The sequence below is a fragment of the Astatotilapia calliptera genome, chromosome 20 (genome assembly GCF_964374335.1).
Source record: "Astatotilapia calliptera chromosome 20, fAstCal68.1, whole genome shotgun sequence".
NCBI lineage: Eukaryota > Metazoa > Chordata > Actinopteri > Cichliformes > Cichlidae > Astatotilapia > Astatotilapia calliptera.
Window position 1 is genome coordinate 16,455,926 of NC_137441.1, and position 17,826 is coordinate 16,473,751.

General features: G+C 43.8%; 1 protein-coding gene across 6 annotated transcripts in view; it reads right to left on the reverse strand.

Moving 5' to 3' along the window:
* flna (filamin A, alpha (actin binding protein 280)) overlaps positions 1-17,826 on the reverse strand; it is a 43,912-nt gene that overhangs the window by 25,031 nt on the left and 1,055 nt on the right. For all 6 annotated transcript variants that reach the window (XM_080295466.1, XM_080295463.1, XM_080295465.1 and 3 more), the window contains exon 2: positions 9,206-9,672. In XM_080295466.1, the coding sequence (XP_080151592.1) occupies positions 9,206-9,575 (370 nt within the window). In that variant the 5' untranslated portion in view covers positions 9,576-9,672. The remainder of the gene's footprint in view (positions 1-9,205; positions 9,673-17,826) is intronic.

Consider the following 17,826-nt stretch of genomic DNA (forward strand, 5'->3'; position numbering starts at 1 on the left):
TGCAGTGTAATAAAACTTTACCATTTTTGAAACTCCATTTGTGTTAATGAAACAGTGACGCTGAAGCGTGACAAAGACATGAAATTCATCTGAATTAGAGCCTGAACTGTCTGAATTCAGACGATAGCGTGAGAACTTCCAGAACAGAGAGTGCCATGATGAATGCAGAGCTGAATCACATTAAAACTGAGACACTGACACACTAGTTCCAGTTGTGACGACCACACCAACAGCACACCGACTTCTGTATTTGCATTTTTCTATTTTCAAGTCTAAACCACATACTGCTGCAAGCTGAGTAAAAGGTGATGCAACCATAAGCTAGCCTGGGCATGAGCACACATACCGGCCCACATAAATGCTACTGCATGCACATAGCTTGCACAAGAAGCAAGACCAATGATTCCTAAGATCAGGCCTTGAGGAACGGGTGTGGCGCAGTGTTTGTGCGTTTCCAAGCTGATGTTGATCAGATTATTAGAGGAAATAATGGGGCCAAGTTCAGATTCTTGGAAGAACCTGAGATCCAGTTCTGAAATACGAACAAAGCCCCACTTTTACGTGCAGCGTTTTTGTTTTGCAGGGTTTGGGAGAGCTTTAGTCTTCATTGCAATCTTAACTCCCCACCCCTGAATTTACAGCTACACTGGAATAACTGTTGGTGACAGCAAACCAGCCTCAACCACAGTGACACCACCCGAGCCCTTTGCTGGAGCTACTGCAGCATTAATGGTCTTCTCTGGGAGTCAGCGAGAGCGTGAGGATGCATGATGCAGATAAAGATGAGGAACAGAACAGCAACAGGAAATCTTTTCCCCATAACAACCTTCAACAAGTCGAGCTGTTTGTGCACATGCAGAACTGGGACAATCTGTCTTAGCTGGCTGCTCGTCTGAATCCATGCGCCAACAGAAAAGCATGCTCTCGAGCAGCCAACGCTGCTCTACATGACATGTCAGCTGCCTTCTGTTTGGCGTGGGTGGGTGAGAGACACTCCATAGGGGTGATCAAACAGAACTGGATCAGATGCTTGGATGGCCAGCTACTGTGGGAACTTTGAGAAAGAAGCAAAGAGGCAGCGGCGGAGGGGCGCAGAGATATGTTGCCTAGGGACAGATAAACCCAGGACTTATAAACTGTTATTAGTACTGATAGCAGAGTCTGAATAAGACCACAGGTTGGTACGTGTAGCAAGAATGCAGAGCAGCTAAGTAGAGGCGTGTCAGCCTGCCAGCCATCCCAGCAGAGACACAACACTACTAGTTTTAGTACTTGTACAATTAAGAGAACACAATCTGCTGCTTTTAGTTCAACACGACAGTCCCCTATAAAGGAATATTGTTAGGACTTCATTCAGCTCCGAGTCTGTGTCTTTGATTCATGTCTTGCACACACAAAAGCCACTAAACATTCAAGGAATCTGCCAGCATTCCCAGCAGAGCACAGCTCACCAAGCCTGACAGAGCCCATATATGGACACATGCTGCCACAGACTCCCCCCTCTGCTGACTCATACACCCCCTGCAACAAGCTTGTGTGTACCACGGAGGCTACCGTATGGAGTGTCTGTGGTCCCTTTACTCCTAAAACTCCCATGATTCATTGGTATGGCTCATCGTTACTGCAGCAGCCCCTCCACAGCCCTCCTGTGGCATTACATGACATCATCACAACCCGTGACCTGTACCCTGACCTGGTCTCAGCAACGAGACCACGGGGAGCGAGAGCGCTCTGCACGGTTCAGACTGTACAGCAACATCTGGAGCCGATTAGTCCTGAGAGCTTGTAAACTGAAGAACAAGCAGCAGTCCCGAGGCCTCTCCCGTCCATGTTATCCTTACACAATAATGATGAAGTGTAACCGTAGCATGACTGTCACCATCTCTGTATGTTCATAATATCTCCAGCTCACATGTGGAAAGGAATTTTAATGAAATTCTTAAAATGTCACATGACCGTACGTGTATGTGTAACATACATATGAGGAAAAAAAAAAAACATTAGTGAAGTCCCACTGAGAAACAATGGGACCATCATTTCCAAAATGAGCGTTATGTTGATTCACAAAGACTTGAAACTCATCAGTTTGATGTCAGAGTTCGTGGTTAATCTGGAGTCGTGCAGCAGAGGAAACAGAGCAGCTGCTGAGAACCTAACTGCAGTCACAGGGAGACTGAAGAAAAGACATTCATAATAAAGCTTAAAAATAAAGTCATTTGCTTTGTTCATGCTGGCCCACATATACCAATACACTAAATGTAATCTATTGTTATACAGAGTTTAGGCTAAAAGCTCCAAATGCTGAAATCTGTGGCCTGCAGCTGTTCTTCCCCTCCCACTTCTTCCTCTGACTGCACCAAGCCACACTGGAGCTACTACACTTCCTCCTCTTCCTTTCTACTCCTTCCACTCATCCTCCCTCCCCTCAGCACTCCCTAAGCTGGGGGAGAAAAAAAAAAAAAAAAAGTTCCTCCTGGTTTTTTAGCCTTAAAAGGGCAGAAGCACACTGGATTTGGCAGGGCCCCCCCACCACCCCCAATTCCCTGGGCTCTGGTTACAGACAGGGAGGGGAGGAGGCAGGACGGACAGGGAAAGGGAAGGAAAGAGGCAGAAGGGGCGGAGGTCTGAAAGAAAGAAAAAAGGTGCGGGGAGTGAAAGTGCTGCATGGGACATTTTTATAAGGCTGCACTGACAGCAGCACACACTGAGGATGGGATGTGTTCATCTGAGTGAAGCAAGCAGAGAAAATGGCCTTGGACAAAAGGATGATCAGGAGGTGAGGGAGGACATGGGTACCATGTCAAATGATGGAACACAATACAAGTGTTTCCTGGAAACCGCTGAGAAGTACTATTAAAGTACTGATTATTCCCTCGATAACATCGTAATAAGAACAGTAACATAAGACATTATCTATGAAAAACAATGTGTCTGCTGTTTATGTGCAGTTTAAATGTGTGCTGGAAAAAGTGCTTGTTGAGTTTGAACATGAGGCATGGGGAGTTGTGGCAGTTTTCCATATATGATGTAATGGAATAGCCAGAATACCTCTGAACTGAATGGGAACACACTCTGCTAATTCCAGGATCCACATGACCAACCCCCTCTGCCTGTGCAGACAGGAAGTTGTGCTAATGATAATGAGCTGGCAGGAAGTGATCTATTTTGACCCAACTGAGTGGCTAAGAGCTTATCGCAGCCCGACCTGCATTCCTCTCTGCCCTCATCACCAAAGGCTCTCCTTTCCTTCATCGTCATGTTTCTGAAAGATTACATTTAAGATCATAACATCCGAACACAGCAGGCTAAACTGGTGAGCGAGCGTTCCCAGTGGAACTGTGCAGCACTCATGTTATGACCAAAACAGGAGTTTTCCGGGTTTTGGGAGTAGCTTAACTTCAAAAAGGAACCCACCGCTCGCTGAATTCTGCTTATTAACATGGTCCAAGTTTCAAATAGTTTTCCACCAAGCTGATAACTGATGCAGCCACAAGCATCAGTGTAGCTTCATATGTTGGCTAATGAGCAATAAGACTGAATGTGCCAGTTTGCTCCATCTAGCAGCTCAGGTGTCACTGCAGCCAGGAGAATCTGACTTTAACCAAGGAAACGTATCCATCTCCATCACATGGCTCTTTAAACACCTTCTCTTTGGTTAATGTCAGAGATCAACAACACTGGCTTAAATTGGCACCCATTTCCTCAGGTTATTTGTAGAGCCATGGTGCCACACTGTGTGGACATCCAAGTTGCAAAAGTAGAAACATGGCAGAGGGAAGTTAATGTTTGACAGTATGAAACTTAATTGTGCAAAATCACATATCTGTTGTATACAGCAATTACAAACATCTTTACGTGCTTTGATGTTTCCCAATCATCTAAGGAACACGTGCAAGCAGCACCTTACAGTTGTAACAAACTTCCTTAAATGCTTCATCGTCCTGGGATCACTTCTATAAAACTTTTCATTATCATGGGACAGCATAACAGGAGGGAGCAGCTGGCTATTACTACACAGGCGTCTGTCTCAACCTGCTTACCTCCACTACCAGCAGACACAAGGAAGCTGCAATTTATGAAGATGATTCCACACCAAGCCTGGAAGAGCTTGGCACAACATTCACTCATGCACCGTTTCTGCATTTTCTGCACAGGCTCAGTCAAGTTCATACAAAGCAGGGTTTCAAATCTGGGTTTGGCTGACGGGCTGGAACAGAGATGCTGCCGACATGATTATGATGGAGAATGAACCTCTGCACAAACAGAGGAATATTTGATGAGGACAACAAGTCTTAATCTGCTGAACAGCTAATGTTTGTTAAAGCTCCATTTCACTTAGACACAAATAGGATGAAGCTTGTACAAACATGGGTGTGATGAGGGCAGGGGAACAATCACACCGTCTTTGCACAAGGATGCAACAGGAATTTCCTCACAACTAAAGATTTATACAGAAGATGCTTGTAAGATGTTCTATAGTCACAGCAAACTAAACGACTGCATGAGATGTGCTGTTGGATCACTGCTAACACCACTGCCTGCTGCTGGCAGCCTCTGTGACTGAACCCATGTTAGGTCTTTGGATTCATCAGTAGTCATGAGTCTGCTGCTGCTGCCAGATCATGTGGGGCTTTGTCAGAGAGATTACCTGTTAGGCTGGAGCCTGGTTACAGTGAAGTCTGGACTCTGTCACTGTGGCTGTATACCATGCTGGCCGAGCCGTGCAGGAACACGAGCGATGCGAACCACACATGCAAAGGCACCATGTTTACAGCTGAAGGAGCAAACAAGGTTTGGCAGGAAGAGTCTCCTTTAACCATTTATCTCCTGTGGATTTACTGTCAGCAGGCCCATTTGACAAGTTCTGTTTAAGTGAAAGCGACTCTTCTGGTTTGTCCTACAGACAAAACTCAAATGGTTCAGCAAAGATCAGAAGACGAGCTTTACAGGCATGTTTAGTGTCACAGTCACAACTAGGGCTGGGCCATATTATACCGTTCACGGTAATACCGGTATAATGTTAGGCAACGATAGGAAAATGAAATATCGCGATAGAATGGGAGTAAAACGCGCATGCGCAGTGCCTTTGTTTTCATACGCACATGGCCGATTGTTGAGTGAAACAGATGAACCAGAATTGGTTTGTAAAAATGGTGCAACTTCCGTGATGTGGAACTGGTTTGGTGTTTGTCCGTCAGATACACGACAAAGCACATTTTTTTTGCAGAACATGCAAGCGGCCGTTGTTATTGTCGTATTTGTCGGACTAAGATGCTCTTAAATCTGGGAGTAATCTGGGTCCTAAACTCCGTATGCTTCAGGTCAAACAACACTGCAGCGTCACTTAGAGTTAACTGTCTAAATTCTTTCATCTTTAATAAAACGATCACATTGCTGCTTTACCAGGTGTAACTATAAAGTTTAACTTCCAGGCATCCATGAAAACAAAAGTTATTACATTTAACGGAGTTAGAAGTTAGCAGGAAGCTAGCGGAAGTTAGCTCGCTAGTTTTGCTAGTTACCTAAGCATGATATTGCATGTTCTGACTGAGAGATTTCTGGAAAAAAAATCAAACGTACAGCTCTGCTATCACTTCCAACATAAATGAAGACAGGAAACTAAACAGCAGTGACGTTTGTAGGGTTACTGAAGTTGGGCTAGCTAGTATATAATGATGTGCTACGTGATCGCTAGCGACACAGCTATATTAGCATAACATAAACAGTGAAGCTGGAGGACGAACACTAACACTTTTCCACTTATAAAAGTTAACGTGAAGGTTCTTCATGGTTAGAGACAAATGCAATCACATGGCAGGATGCTGTAAACGGACCAAACTTCAGTCAGGAGAACAACTGAGATAATCCATCCACAATACGAGGTTAGTCATTAATATACTGCAACAACATGGGAATAGAGCAGCTGCCAGAGAATTCAACATTAATGAATCAATGGCACAGAAGTTGAGGAAGCAAGAAGAATGAGTTTAATAAAGTTTGATTTATCTGACTGCTTTGTTTCGCTTAATGTGCCTTATAATCCCGTGCACCTTACGGTCCGAAAAATGCATACTGCACACTGCAGTTTAATGTTGCAAAGCACCTCTTTAACTTCAGTGGATATTATACATGGTTGTGCTCAGGATATGTCAGCCCATTTCTACTGGAAATGCCTTTTGGTTAAACTTTCAGCAAGGAATTTGCATTTGCACTGTTACATTTTTATAAAGCTTTAATGTACATAAAAACCAGTTTCTTGTTTAAGTGAAAATAAATGGAAGGTTGTCTTTTTGCGCTAGTAATGTTGTGGAGTTGTATTTTGTCTCGCATCAATTATATCGTCGGTTATATCGTTATCGCAAATTTTCAAATATATATCGTGATAAATATTTTTGGCCATATCGCCCTGCTCTAGTCACAACCTACTGATGTCTGAACACACAAAGCAGAACTGACCATCTTTGCTTCACATTTCGTTTTTCAGAATATTTACATTGTTCCTGAAAAGTGATGATTTTTTAAACTTTACAGCCAAAGATGTGTAATAAGTCCATTTGACCAATATTATTATTGGTTAATAAATCTGGGAATCTTAGTCTGTTGCTGTAAGGTGGATTATAAGACACACAGCATCTCTATGGGAGATTCTGCTAGACTGATTTTGTTAACCTTTCAGTAAAGTTAGCCTAAAGGGAAAAAAGAAAAACCATCAGACTAAAGCTGACACGCTGCTGGTCCCAGTGTTGCATTTCCTGTGCAAAGAAGAACATGACATATCTGTAAGAGGAGCGTTTGCCAAACAGCCTGGCTCAGCCGGTGAAGGAGAGCCCTTTGTAACAGAGCTCAGTACCGGTCGGCGGTCGGCCCTCTCCAGATACATCTCCTGCAGCCCATCCACGGAGCCTCTGCCTTTAAACCAGCAACATTAGTTTCAGCCTCTCTAATGTCGCCCTTCCCAAAAAGCAAAGTTCATTTATTTTACTGTCAGACTGAGGCAGCATGCTGAAAGGTGACAACCAATCTTTAGAGAGGTTCAAAAAGCTGACTGTAGAAACAGTGACACTTTCTGCTGCTGGTGCATCTCTCCTTCATTTTGTGTCAGAGTCAAAAATCTGGCATTAAAAAAAATAAATAAATAAATAAAAAAAATGATTTGACAGAACAGAAATCCACTGATTGTTACAGCACGGTGTTTGTCAAATCGTGCTCTACCTGCTGCTGACATGCAGCCAGAGTCAGACATTTACATAAAAAAAAAGAAAAAAATTCTTGAAATCCTGCTGATGCTGAAAATATCAGCTGTCAGAAAATACCAAAGTACCGAATATGATAGTTCTGTTTTCACAAAATGATTATCCCGTCTCTTATTTGTAGCCTGCACTCCATTAAATCCCTGTAATACTTCCCAGTTAGAGGCTTTGAGAGGGCGTGTACGAGAATGGGAGTTTGTGCTGACGTTCGCTCTTCATATTGAGAGCAGAGTGAAGCCCGAGTGAGAAAGACAGAATCTCACACATGAAAATCTCAAGCAAGCACAGTAGCCCAAAATAAGACTGTGGATAAGGACAGCCAATCAGAACAAAGTGGGCTTAAAGGGGGAGGAGTCGTTATTCCAGACAGAGCTACACCAAGGCCGTGTAGGAGATAACGGTTAATCACTCGGAGCTATTCTAGTTTTTATTCTTGGACTGAACAAGTTATAGGTCACGTACTGAACGTCTGTCGAGTTCAGTGAGGACACGTTTGCCTTTTCCTCCAGTGCAACGCTGTAAAATAAGAAACACTGGACACCTGCGTCTCTGGGGTTGGATGGACTGCTCCACAACACACACAGCTGTTATTTGGAAACTGTTGCATTTTCAGTAAATGAGAAAAAGACAAGTGAAAAGAGAAATGAAAGAGGTGTGGCCATCAAGATGCAAGATGAAAGGAAACCTGATAAGTTATCAGCGAGAAAATATGCTGAAAACCCAAACTGGGCAAAGAACAACAAGAATAAAGCCCAGAGAAGCAGAGAGCATGTGCATCACACTGAAGAGATGTCAGTTTGGCAATTTGTGGTGAGCCTTGCTGCCTGGGTGTGTCCACTTTCTGCAATGAAAGGAGGAAGTAAAAGAAAAGCAGGCTCCTCTCTCATCTTCAGATGAAATGAGTCAAAGAGCAGCTAAGGATGAGTGAGTCAGCAGGAGGAACAAACAGAGGCTCACTCGTGCTTCGCCCTAAATACCAGCAAAGCACTGCTTTCAGTAAAACACAAACTGCTGCATGTATTGAGAAAATGAGGGTGATGTGTGTGAAGAGTGTATCAGATGTGTACTTTAAAATTGTCAACCGCAATTTCTGCAGCAGCACCTCCCAAATTTAGAGCCACCCATCGTCTCCCCTGCAGAGCAGCTGGAGGCAGGAGCGTGTTCATGGAAACCAAGTGAGCCAGACACCAGAGATGACAAAGACCCACTCATGTCTGAGTCACAGAGCTATCACGCATTTCCACCCACAGACTCTGTAGATAACACTGTTACAGACTGTCTTTACTCCAGGTGATGAGGCAGCATTGCATTTGCTCTTACAGACCCTGCATAATGAACTATAGTGAGGACTCAGCTGTGTGACATCTGCACTGTTCTGGGAGAAATATGAGAAAGCAGAACATCAGTAGCGCTGTGAGCAGGCATGCAGCTGCATGTAGGCAGAGCCAATTCAAACTTTATGTCTGCTGCAGTCCAGCACCAGCCCGAGCTCTCCCCACCACATCAACACACACAGTAGGTCTGGGGCAGGCCCACAGAGCGTGGCTCTCACAGGCCCGGCCGGCTCAGGCGGTTGAAAACACCCCACCCACCGACCCCACAGCACAGTCAGACCCCCTCCTCCCAAAACAATCGGCCTCAAACCTGAACAGACCGAGACAAAAGCCCTGCGCCCCCGGTCACCCGAGGGAGACGCCTGCTGCCTCACTGAAAACCCTTTCAGAAATGCTGGTGCGCGTTTAAACACTTCTGTTACAGAAAATATTCTAGTGGGCTCCATAACTGGTTTTCCTGCGCCCCACGGTCGTGGGCTGCTCTTAAAATGATCACCATTTACTACAGTGCAATCAAATGTGACCACTTTCTTTAGGAACAGCAAACATTTCCAGAAGCCTGTTGGAGTAAAGCTGGATCAATCACGCGTCCTGGCACTCACACACACTTATCGGACCCACCTATGGACACCAGCTTGATGTTTTCCTTGTCCAGGAACTCCAGAGCCACCGACACGTTCTCCAGCTGCATCTGGCGAAAGGTGGGCCTCTGGTTGTACTTTCGGAACATTTTCTTCTGAGACAGGACCTCCAGGAGCCCGATGAGCCGCAGCCCGTCGCTGAGATCCGTCTGCAGGTTGCCGATCCTCTTGTTGACGCATTTCAGGTGTTCGTTACACCAGCGGGTGAAAGTGTTCTGCTGTATCTTCTTCCACGGCGCATCCTCGGCCAGGTCTTTCTCTGTAGCGGGCATTTCTGCGTCCTTGTCCGCGGAGAGAGCGTTTGGAGCGGGCGCGGCGCTCTGGTGGAGCCGGGGGTGGGAACCACTCATTTTTATGGTCTCGGCTGTCTCCTGGTTCGCTGGCTTCTCTTTTTTTCCTTCGCCCTGGGTGGAGTCTTCTCAATCTTCCCTTTCTCACTTTCTAGCTCTGTTTGTGGAGAAAAGAAAAAGAGCAGAGAACAGTTACTAACAGCCTAGAGACACAAGTTTCGCAAAGAAAGTAGGCGGCTGAGGACGGAAAGGGACGAGTCAGCTTCATTATCCGTGTTACAATCAGGAAAAAAAGGGGAAACAAATACGAAGAATGGTATTTAGCCCCGTTAGACTGTGTCCCAAACTTATGCCTGGCTCAGCTAAGGAAACCCAAATGTCCTGTGTTGGGGCGGTTGAGGTGTAAGAAACCTGAAACTTGTTCACATTTTAACTTTACGCCATGTTTAACAGCAAACGAGCATCTCGCTAATTTTACTACCGAGTTTAACTCATTGCAGTCAGAACAGCTGCTCTGTGTTTGAACATTTAGCCATTTTTAACGAAGACAGTCAGCGGTGTCCAGAGAAAGAGCTCCGGGCTGACAGAAACCTCAAGCTGCAGCTTCAAGTCAGAAGTACGAGTAGTCTGAGAGTCATTGTTCGGTTTGTCCTCCGCTGAAGCACCTTTGTAAACAGGCTCCTGTCTGAAGCTAACAGTCATGGGTACATTAAACTGTCCCCAAACTAATGGACAGCGCTGGCTACACCAGGACAAACACCAATGATCATAACCATCAGGCCACAACGTGCCGGCAGTATTGTGTGGAGGAAACAACGACTGTGATGTCACTGAAAAATCAGAAAGCAGTGAAATTACCTCCGTAGTCTTTGTAATGTCTTCATGTGTGTTTGTCAAAGACTGTCCTTATCCTGGACCTCCTAGCGTCCCATTGTGGGACTATGTGACAGTTTGCACACCGTTAGTTCCTCCTGTGGGTTTCACCTGCTCCCTTCTTTGACCTGCCCTCATTAGAGCCTGAGTGATTTCACCTGCTCAGCCTCAGCTGTTGTTTCCTTCTGTGTTTTAGCTCCTTTTTACTTGTTATTAAAGTTTTTATTTGAATACCTGCAACATTGTTTCTGTCCGTGTGTGCTTTGAACTGTATCACTGTGTCACATATGATAATCTTATGTTTGTCTCACACCTGGTTGTGCTCCTGTCTGAGTTTCCAAAATGGTTTCAGACAGCAAACAAGTTTAGCTGAATCTAACTAGCATTATTGCTATAGCTCCCCCCAAATAAATCCAATAATCAATGCTGTTATTATGATTCAAATTTACAATGTACAGCTGCTCTGTAAGCTGCAGTGGAGTGTTTCTGACTGTACGTCTTCTAAGTTTTCTCTGCAGTTTTTTGCTGTTTTTAAAAATGAAGCTTAATGGTGCCATAAAGTTAAAACTCTTAATATTGTCATCTTAATTCAGTTTTTACAAATACCCACAAGTATTTCCTTCGAGGACATAACATCTCCCCCCCGGACCTTTATCCCTAATGCTATGCTGTGGCTACAGAAGCAGAGGGGCTGTTTTCAGAGCTCGACAAACAGATTTTCCAGCAGACATACTGCACGGTCCCTGTGAGGATATGAGCTCATCTTGTGCTCGGGGTCCCAGGCGAAGTAAATATTTAAGCTATCTGGAAGGATAAGCAGATCAGAGACTCACTGTTGTTTGTTTGTGTGCGTTGGAATGCATTCAGTGTTGTTCAACTTTCCTTTTTTGTGCAAGCATGGACAGTGTGCTTATTTGTGCATTTGAGCGCACAGTGTGAACCTCTGCCTTCGTCTGTGTGTGACATCACTGTGCTGTGTGTGCAGCCCCGTCAGTAAAGACAGGACTGTGGACCAGTGTGCTGTACTGGCCCAGCAGCGTGATCACAGATCAGCTATGTGCTCTACACTAACACATGTTAGGCTAATGATGAAGTCTGATAAGAGCCTGGATCAACTGTTTTCATCACTTTGTCTTCTGCATTGGAGACACGTGCTGATTGCTCTTTTTAGGATTACCAAAAAAATATGATGGCCAATATTATAACAAAGCATCAAGCAAGCTTTGAGGTGAACAGTTGGCAGCTGTCAGCCTGGCATGGTGAGGTACTATACTGGTCACCAAGGAAGCTTACAGTTTCTCACCAGCTCCATGCACGCTGCTCTGTGACTGCTTTGACCTTCAGAGGTAAGGAAGTAAGCTGATGGCCAAAACTGTTCTTCCTCTAATGGGCACAGTCTCGAAAAGCTCGTCCCTCCACACAGTTTGCTTGATTTCATAATAGAAATAAACACCATCACAGCCTGGTGATGGAGGTCTCTATAGTGCTAGTTTCTTTCATAAAAACTGTACAGTGGGTAGATCTGATCCATTTACATTTTGTTAAGTGTTAAATCAGACGTGGGTAATCCACTGGTGTGCTGGCACGGGCAGATACCTGTGAATGGGACGTGTTGACTATGTGCTCTGGTGTCTTTTAAGCATTTTTAAGGGATCATCTAACAAAAAAAAAATCTTTGCTGATGATTCGCGATGTTGCTGCTCCACTTTTTTTCACCTCACCAGCAGATATGCGTGCCTGCGCATTGCAGTGATGCAGTTCATGTATGCAACTGTCTAACCAACCTTACTAACCATAGCTGATAACTTAGCAGTCCACTTAGCAGTCTGATGCAAATATGCTTCTAAAATGACTCGTTCTTATATAGCGCTTTTGTACTCTTCTGAGCACTCAAAGCGCTTTACACAACTTGTGTATTCACCCATTCGCACAAGCACATTTTTCTAGGTGCTTTCTAAGTAACATTCACACACACTCATGCAATTTGGGGTCAGTATCTTGCCTAAGGATATTTGGCATGCAGACTAGGGGAAGCCAGGAATCGAACCACCAACCTTCCAATCAGTAGATTGGAAGGTACCACCTGAGCTACAGCCAAGCTATAACATGAAAGCTCTGTGCTTTATGCCATCAGATGGGTGCTTCTTGTGGTTTTTGAATGAAATTATCTGACAAATAATAAGTCTGTACCACTGTTGTGGTGCAGTGCAATGTGTCAGAGGTTTTTGTTAGTCCACTCCTTCACATACAACTTATGGTTGAAGCTTGCTAAACAGGCTTGTTACTATTAGTTGGGAACTGGGCACTTCACCCTTTAAAGGTGAGTTTAAATATGGCCACTTTTGGCTCCTCAAAGCAAAAGGCATCATGGTGGTGGCCAAAAGTCTAAAGTACAGCATTCATATTCACATAAATAAGATACGGACATATTAGCAACTTATTTCCAAAGTGTGACCAGCAGGACTGAACAGGACGTTTGATGAACTACCAGATTTGTAGCTCAGTGGTTTCTGTTGCTTTGTAGTGTCCAACATCTGATTATGTATTCTAAGCAGGACGTCAGTATTATCTGTGTACCCTGACCTTTAAATTCCTTTTTTTCCTGTGAGTAACACACCAGCAGCAGCTCTACAGATGGGCTTGGATGTGACTCTGCAGCTTTTTGACTAAATAAGGAGTTCAGTGCCAGGAGCCAAAGTGCGGCCAGCAGCCATCAAGAATGCTTGGCCTTTGTGTGTGTGTGTGTGTGTGTGTGTGTGTGTGTGTGTGTGTGTGTGTGTGTGTGTGTGTCTGGTCAAAGGAGAATCTGAAGAATGCTCTTCACCCCCATAACAACCACGGAGCCTCCAGACTTAATAACACCCCAATAAAAGCGTCCCGTTAATGCTACACACACCGAGTGGCACCAGCATGCTTCTATCATCCTGTGGTCACTTAAAGAATCGAACGATACAATTAGATCGTTTTGGTTTAATTGTGTAATTCACATCATTTTACAGTGTGCAATGTGCGACAACAGTGGCAGAGCAGAAAACAGGCCAAATAAACACAATGTACCAGAAAGAAGAAGTGAATAGATGCTTGGAGTGGAAAGGCTTGGAGGGGGGTAATCTGTGGTTTGTTCATGCCAGAGAGCTCAATGAAGTTCTGCCTGGAAGTAAGTGAAAGCCGAGAAAGCTGGCAGAATATCCAGCACATATAGAGGCCTATTGTTCCAGAGGAATTTAGAAAATAAACAGGAGACAACACGCAGGGCGGGACGGCAAGAGCTCACCAAGGCAAGACTGAGCTCTCTCGCTTGTCCTTTGTCTCCCCCTAGCATTTGATTATGGTACTACACTTCTCTGTCCTGGAAGTGTTCCAATTATTTGCTTTTTGGACGTATCCACTTTTTATACTGATTGTTGTGACATCATCACTGAGTTCAAATGTACAGCAGCCTCCTCTGCTGAGTGCTGTTGAGGACTTTGCCACCACCACACAAATTTAATTAGAAAATCACTTAAAATCACTTCATTAAAGTGCCCAAAAGCTGCATCAGTGTTAATCTAACTAATGCTTCAAGACAGACTGAAAAATGTGTCATTCAAGCTTCTTACCCACACATCAGGACCTCAGTTTAGACTCTAAGCTCAAAGACAATAAGGTAAGAACATGAATGAGTGCTGTAAAAACACAACCTGACCACGTCAGTGTTGAGAAAGGATTTCAGTGAGCCAAATCCAACAGAAGGTTGCAGAACTAAATGTGGCACTGTTATTCTCTGCTTGTGCAGGAGGCCTCCAGCCAAAGATCACAGTGAGTACAACAGGAGTATATGCCTCATTCCCTGAATCGGCCGAGACGAAACCCAGAGGCTGTAGTGCTAAGACAGAGGTACGAGTGAAGACCTGAGAGATGAAAACCACTGATTTATGGAACAAATAGAAGAAGGGAAGAGCTTCGGATGTCTTGTAGTATTTTTCATCAAATAGTCAAATGTGAAATCTATCGACCTGTCTATGGGGCATGGTATATATGTGTGTGTGTGTGTGTGTGTGTGTGTGTGCATGCGTGTTTGTGTGTGTGCGTGTGTGTTTGTGTGCGTGTGTGTGTCTTCATACAAATATCGAATATAAGCTCTAGTCCACAGAAAGGTGTCGACTCAGTCTCCACTTGAGTGAATCTTATATAGCTGTATAGCACCAGCCTGTCCCAGCTTCAGCTTCTCATCACTTACCCCACCCAATCAGCCACAAGCGTGAGCAGAGCAAAACTCAGCACAGGAAATGTAACACTGCACGCGATAACACTGCCAGCCACATTACATGCAAGACAGTGTGGAGACAGCCAGTCAGAAGCAGAGATTACACCTAAATTATGGTTTTCCCCTCCAGTTTCTGTAGACAGTGTGGTAACGGTGGCACTTGTTAGCTGAAAGTAGGACAAGACATGTCAAATAAGGACACGTTTGATTGAGATGTTTACATCAGATGAACCACACCAGCATCCTCTTTTGTCTTCACAGTATATACATCTTTATATTTATGAGAGAGAGGCAGAAATCCAGTCAGTCTGAGTAGTACCACATTTGCCTGGTGTTTGTCTGCATGCAGGTGAATCCATTTGTAAATCATAAGAGGAAGTTATAAGCCTCGAAAGCATCAACAGTTTAGCTTTCATTGTCCTTTTTTAGTTGGCGTTGCAAATACTAATAGCTGCACAGAACAGGAAGTCTTTGGCCTGACATCTGTGGTGTGCTGGCTACACCTGACCCAAACAGCGGCTACTGACCCCGCCGCTAAGCCATGCTAGGGGAGGCATGCTAGGGGAGGCATGCTAGAACAGCCATGCTAGGACAGCCATAGGTCCTCAAACTGTGGAAAAGCTAACTCGCTTAGCTTAATACCTCTCATTTTAGTGGATTTAATTGGATCTTTGCCTTTAAACAACTTTTTTAACAAAAACAAATGTATCTATAGATACCTATAGAAAAACTTTCTGAAAGTTGATTAAATATAAAGACAGTGGGTGGTATGCAGAAGTCTTAAGCTGCCACTCACTGGATATATTTTGCTAGGAAATTAACTGAGACATCTGAAAGTGAACATATATAGAAACACAGTATATGAGACAAAACCTGAGAATCCTAACGAGCTTGGAAGGCAATATTTGGTGTGATCAGCTTTATTCAACACAGTCTGAACTCTCTTATTCAAGCCTTCTGTGATTTCCTTAAGTAGTATTTAGGAGTAGTTTCTTGGGGGACGTTTCAAAGTCTTCTTTACAAACCGAATGCTGTTCAAGGTGACCCCACGTTTCTTCAATAATGCTGAAGTCTGGAGCCCAGTCCACCACTGTGTATTTCTCTGTTCAGCTTTGCTTTTACTTTGTTGACAGTGTGTTTGGGATCGCATGCTGAAAAATTAAGCTGTTGCTAATCGGATGCTTTCCAGATGGAATTGCATGATGGATCAACATCTGATGGTAAGGAGCCAGACATTCTTCTCTTTAAAAAAGACCCTAAGTCTGGACCACCAGTCCCAAACCATGACAGAGCCTCCACCATGTGTGACAGACATCTGTAGACACTCACTGTAGTATTTCAAAATCATGGTCATCATCTCATCAAAGCTGTTTCCAATGATTTTTAGTCACGTTCTTGTGTAATTTAGCATAATTCAACCTTTAGAGTCATTTCCTTTATTCAAGAACGGCTTCTTAGTAACTACCCAAACGGTCCAGTGTCAGCTCTTTGCTGGATCTTTTCCTTTCTTAACGATAGGACTATGACATACTTTTCATCTGCTGTATGTCGTTTTTCAGACCTGATACTTTTTTACCCTCCACTCATTTTTTTGTTTTGTTTAAGGCCACATAGCTCATCAGTTAGTTCAGAAACACCATTTGATTCCTGACCGAACTCTGTTTCCTGGATCTGCTACAGTGCCTAAAGATGGTTTAACAGATGAACAGCATTACAAATGAAAATGTTACTATGTGTTGTCACACACTGGTTCATTCTTAGCTGCCTTTTTTATGCCTGATTGAATCATAGGTCACAGTGAAATGGCTTAGAAAAGGTCAGGCACAAGGACTGGGCTGAAAATGAAAGACAAAGCAGCCAATGCCCACACACTAACATCTGAGATGTACTCCCTTAAGGACCACTTTAAAAAGATCACAAAAAACAAAATCGAATAAAATGTGGGGGTGGCTCGAGACTTTTACTGTAGGCCTTATCTAACCATAATATTTTTGCATGAAAAACACCAAGTCTGCATACATTTTTCTGTTTTAGGGAATTTAAGTTTCAATATGTCATCGAGTTTGCATTCACATGGCAAAAGCTAAACTTTTAAATTTGCTGTAGAGAGGGGGGGGGGGGGGGGTTGATTTCATTTAAATCACACATGTTGTATGTGACAATTAGTAACCAGTAAAAACCAAGTAAAGGTGATGTGTCTGATACAGGTCAGCTGAGGAGCTCAGAGTTTGTGTAGAGCACAGGAAGCCCACAGTCCTCCACAGCGCTTTAGATGAAAGCTCAGTAGGAATGTTATGACCTCACCGTAAAATCACCTGCCAGAAAAGCTTTAAAAAAAAACTGGTTACATTTAAGAACAAAAGAGGCGCATTCAGGTCCTGCAGTCTCATCACCAAACAACCATCATGACAGCACTTTTCTGTTTTTGGAAGCTTACTGGTGAAGTGGACATGACTGTCTGGACTGGACTTAGATTATCTCCTACACTCTGCCATGAACTGAAAAGAACGTTTGTGTTTATATAACTGTATATAATATGTCTATAGGCAACAGTTAGTTCTTTAGAGGCTTCTTGCAAATGCTAAGTGAAAGGACACTGCCACACTGTAAACTGGACTTGGATCGGAGCGTTCAGTTTGCTTCATCACAACTTATAAATAGTAAAGTACTGATACATAGATGTAAGCCTCCCAGTCTTCCAGTGGCATGTGTTAATGCTGTTGCAGTTTAATCTGCAAATGATGTCAAGAACAGCAGAGCTGAAACTAAAGAGAAATGCTGCCTTGCTTGTATGGTTATTAAATGTGGATAAATGAAGTGTAACGAAGGTCATGCTGTCCTTGAACATGGGAGCTGCGTGAAAGCTTTCCTCCCATCTGGCCACACTTTGAGAAGCCGCTGACCATAAGAACCAAAACATGTTGCAATGATGTGCATCAGGTGTAGGCACTCAATGAAACTGAAGCTTTATTATGATTATTACCGACTGACTGACAAATACTTGGCAGGCATCTTTTTGATAATTGCCAGACTCATTATTTTTATGTTTTCATCGATCAGTTTTCCTATGCCAGCTATCACAGGATGAAAGGTGTGGTCCACTAGGAGGGGTCTAACCTTCACACTGCATAACTTATCGTTTCTTTTCCTTATTTTGAGAATTAGATGATCATCCAGCTGTGTTTCTGAAAT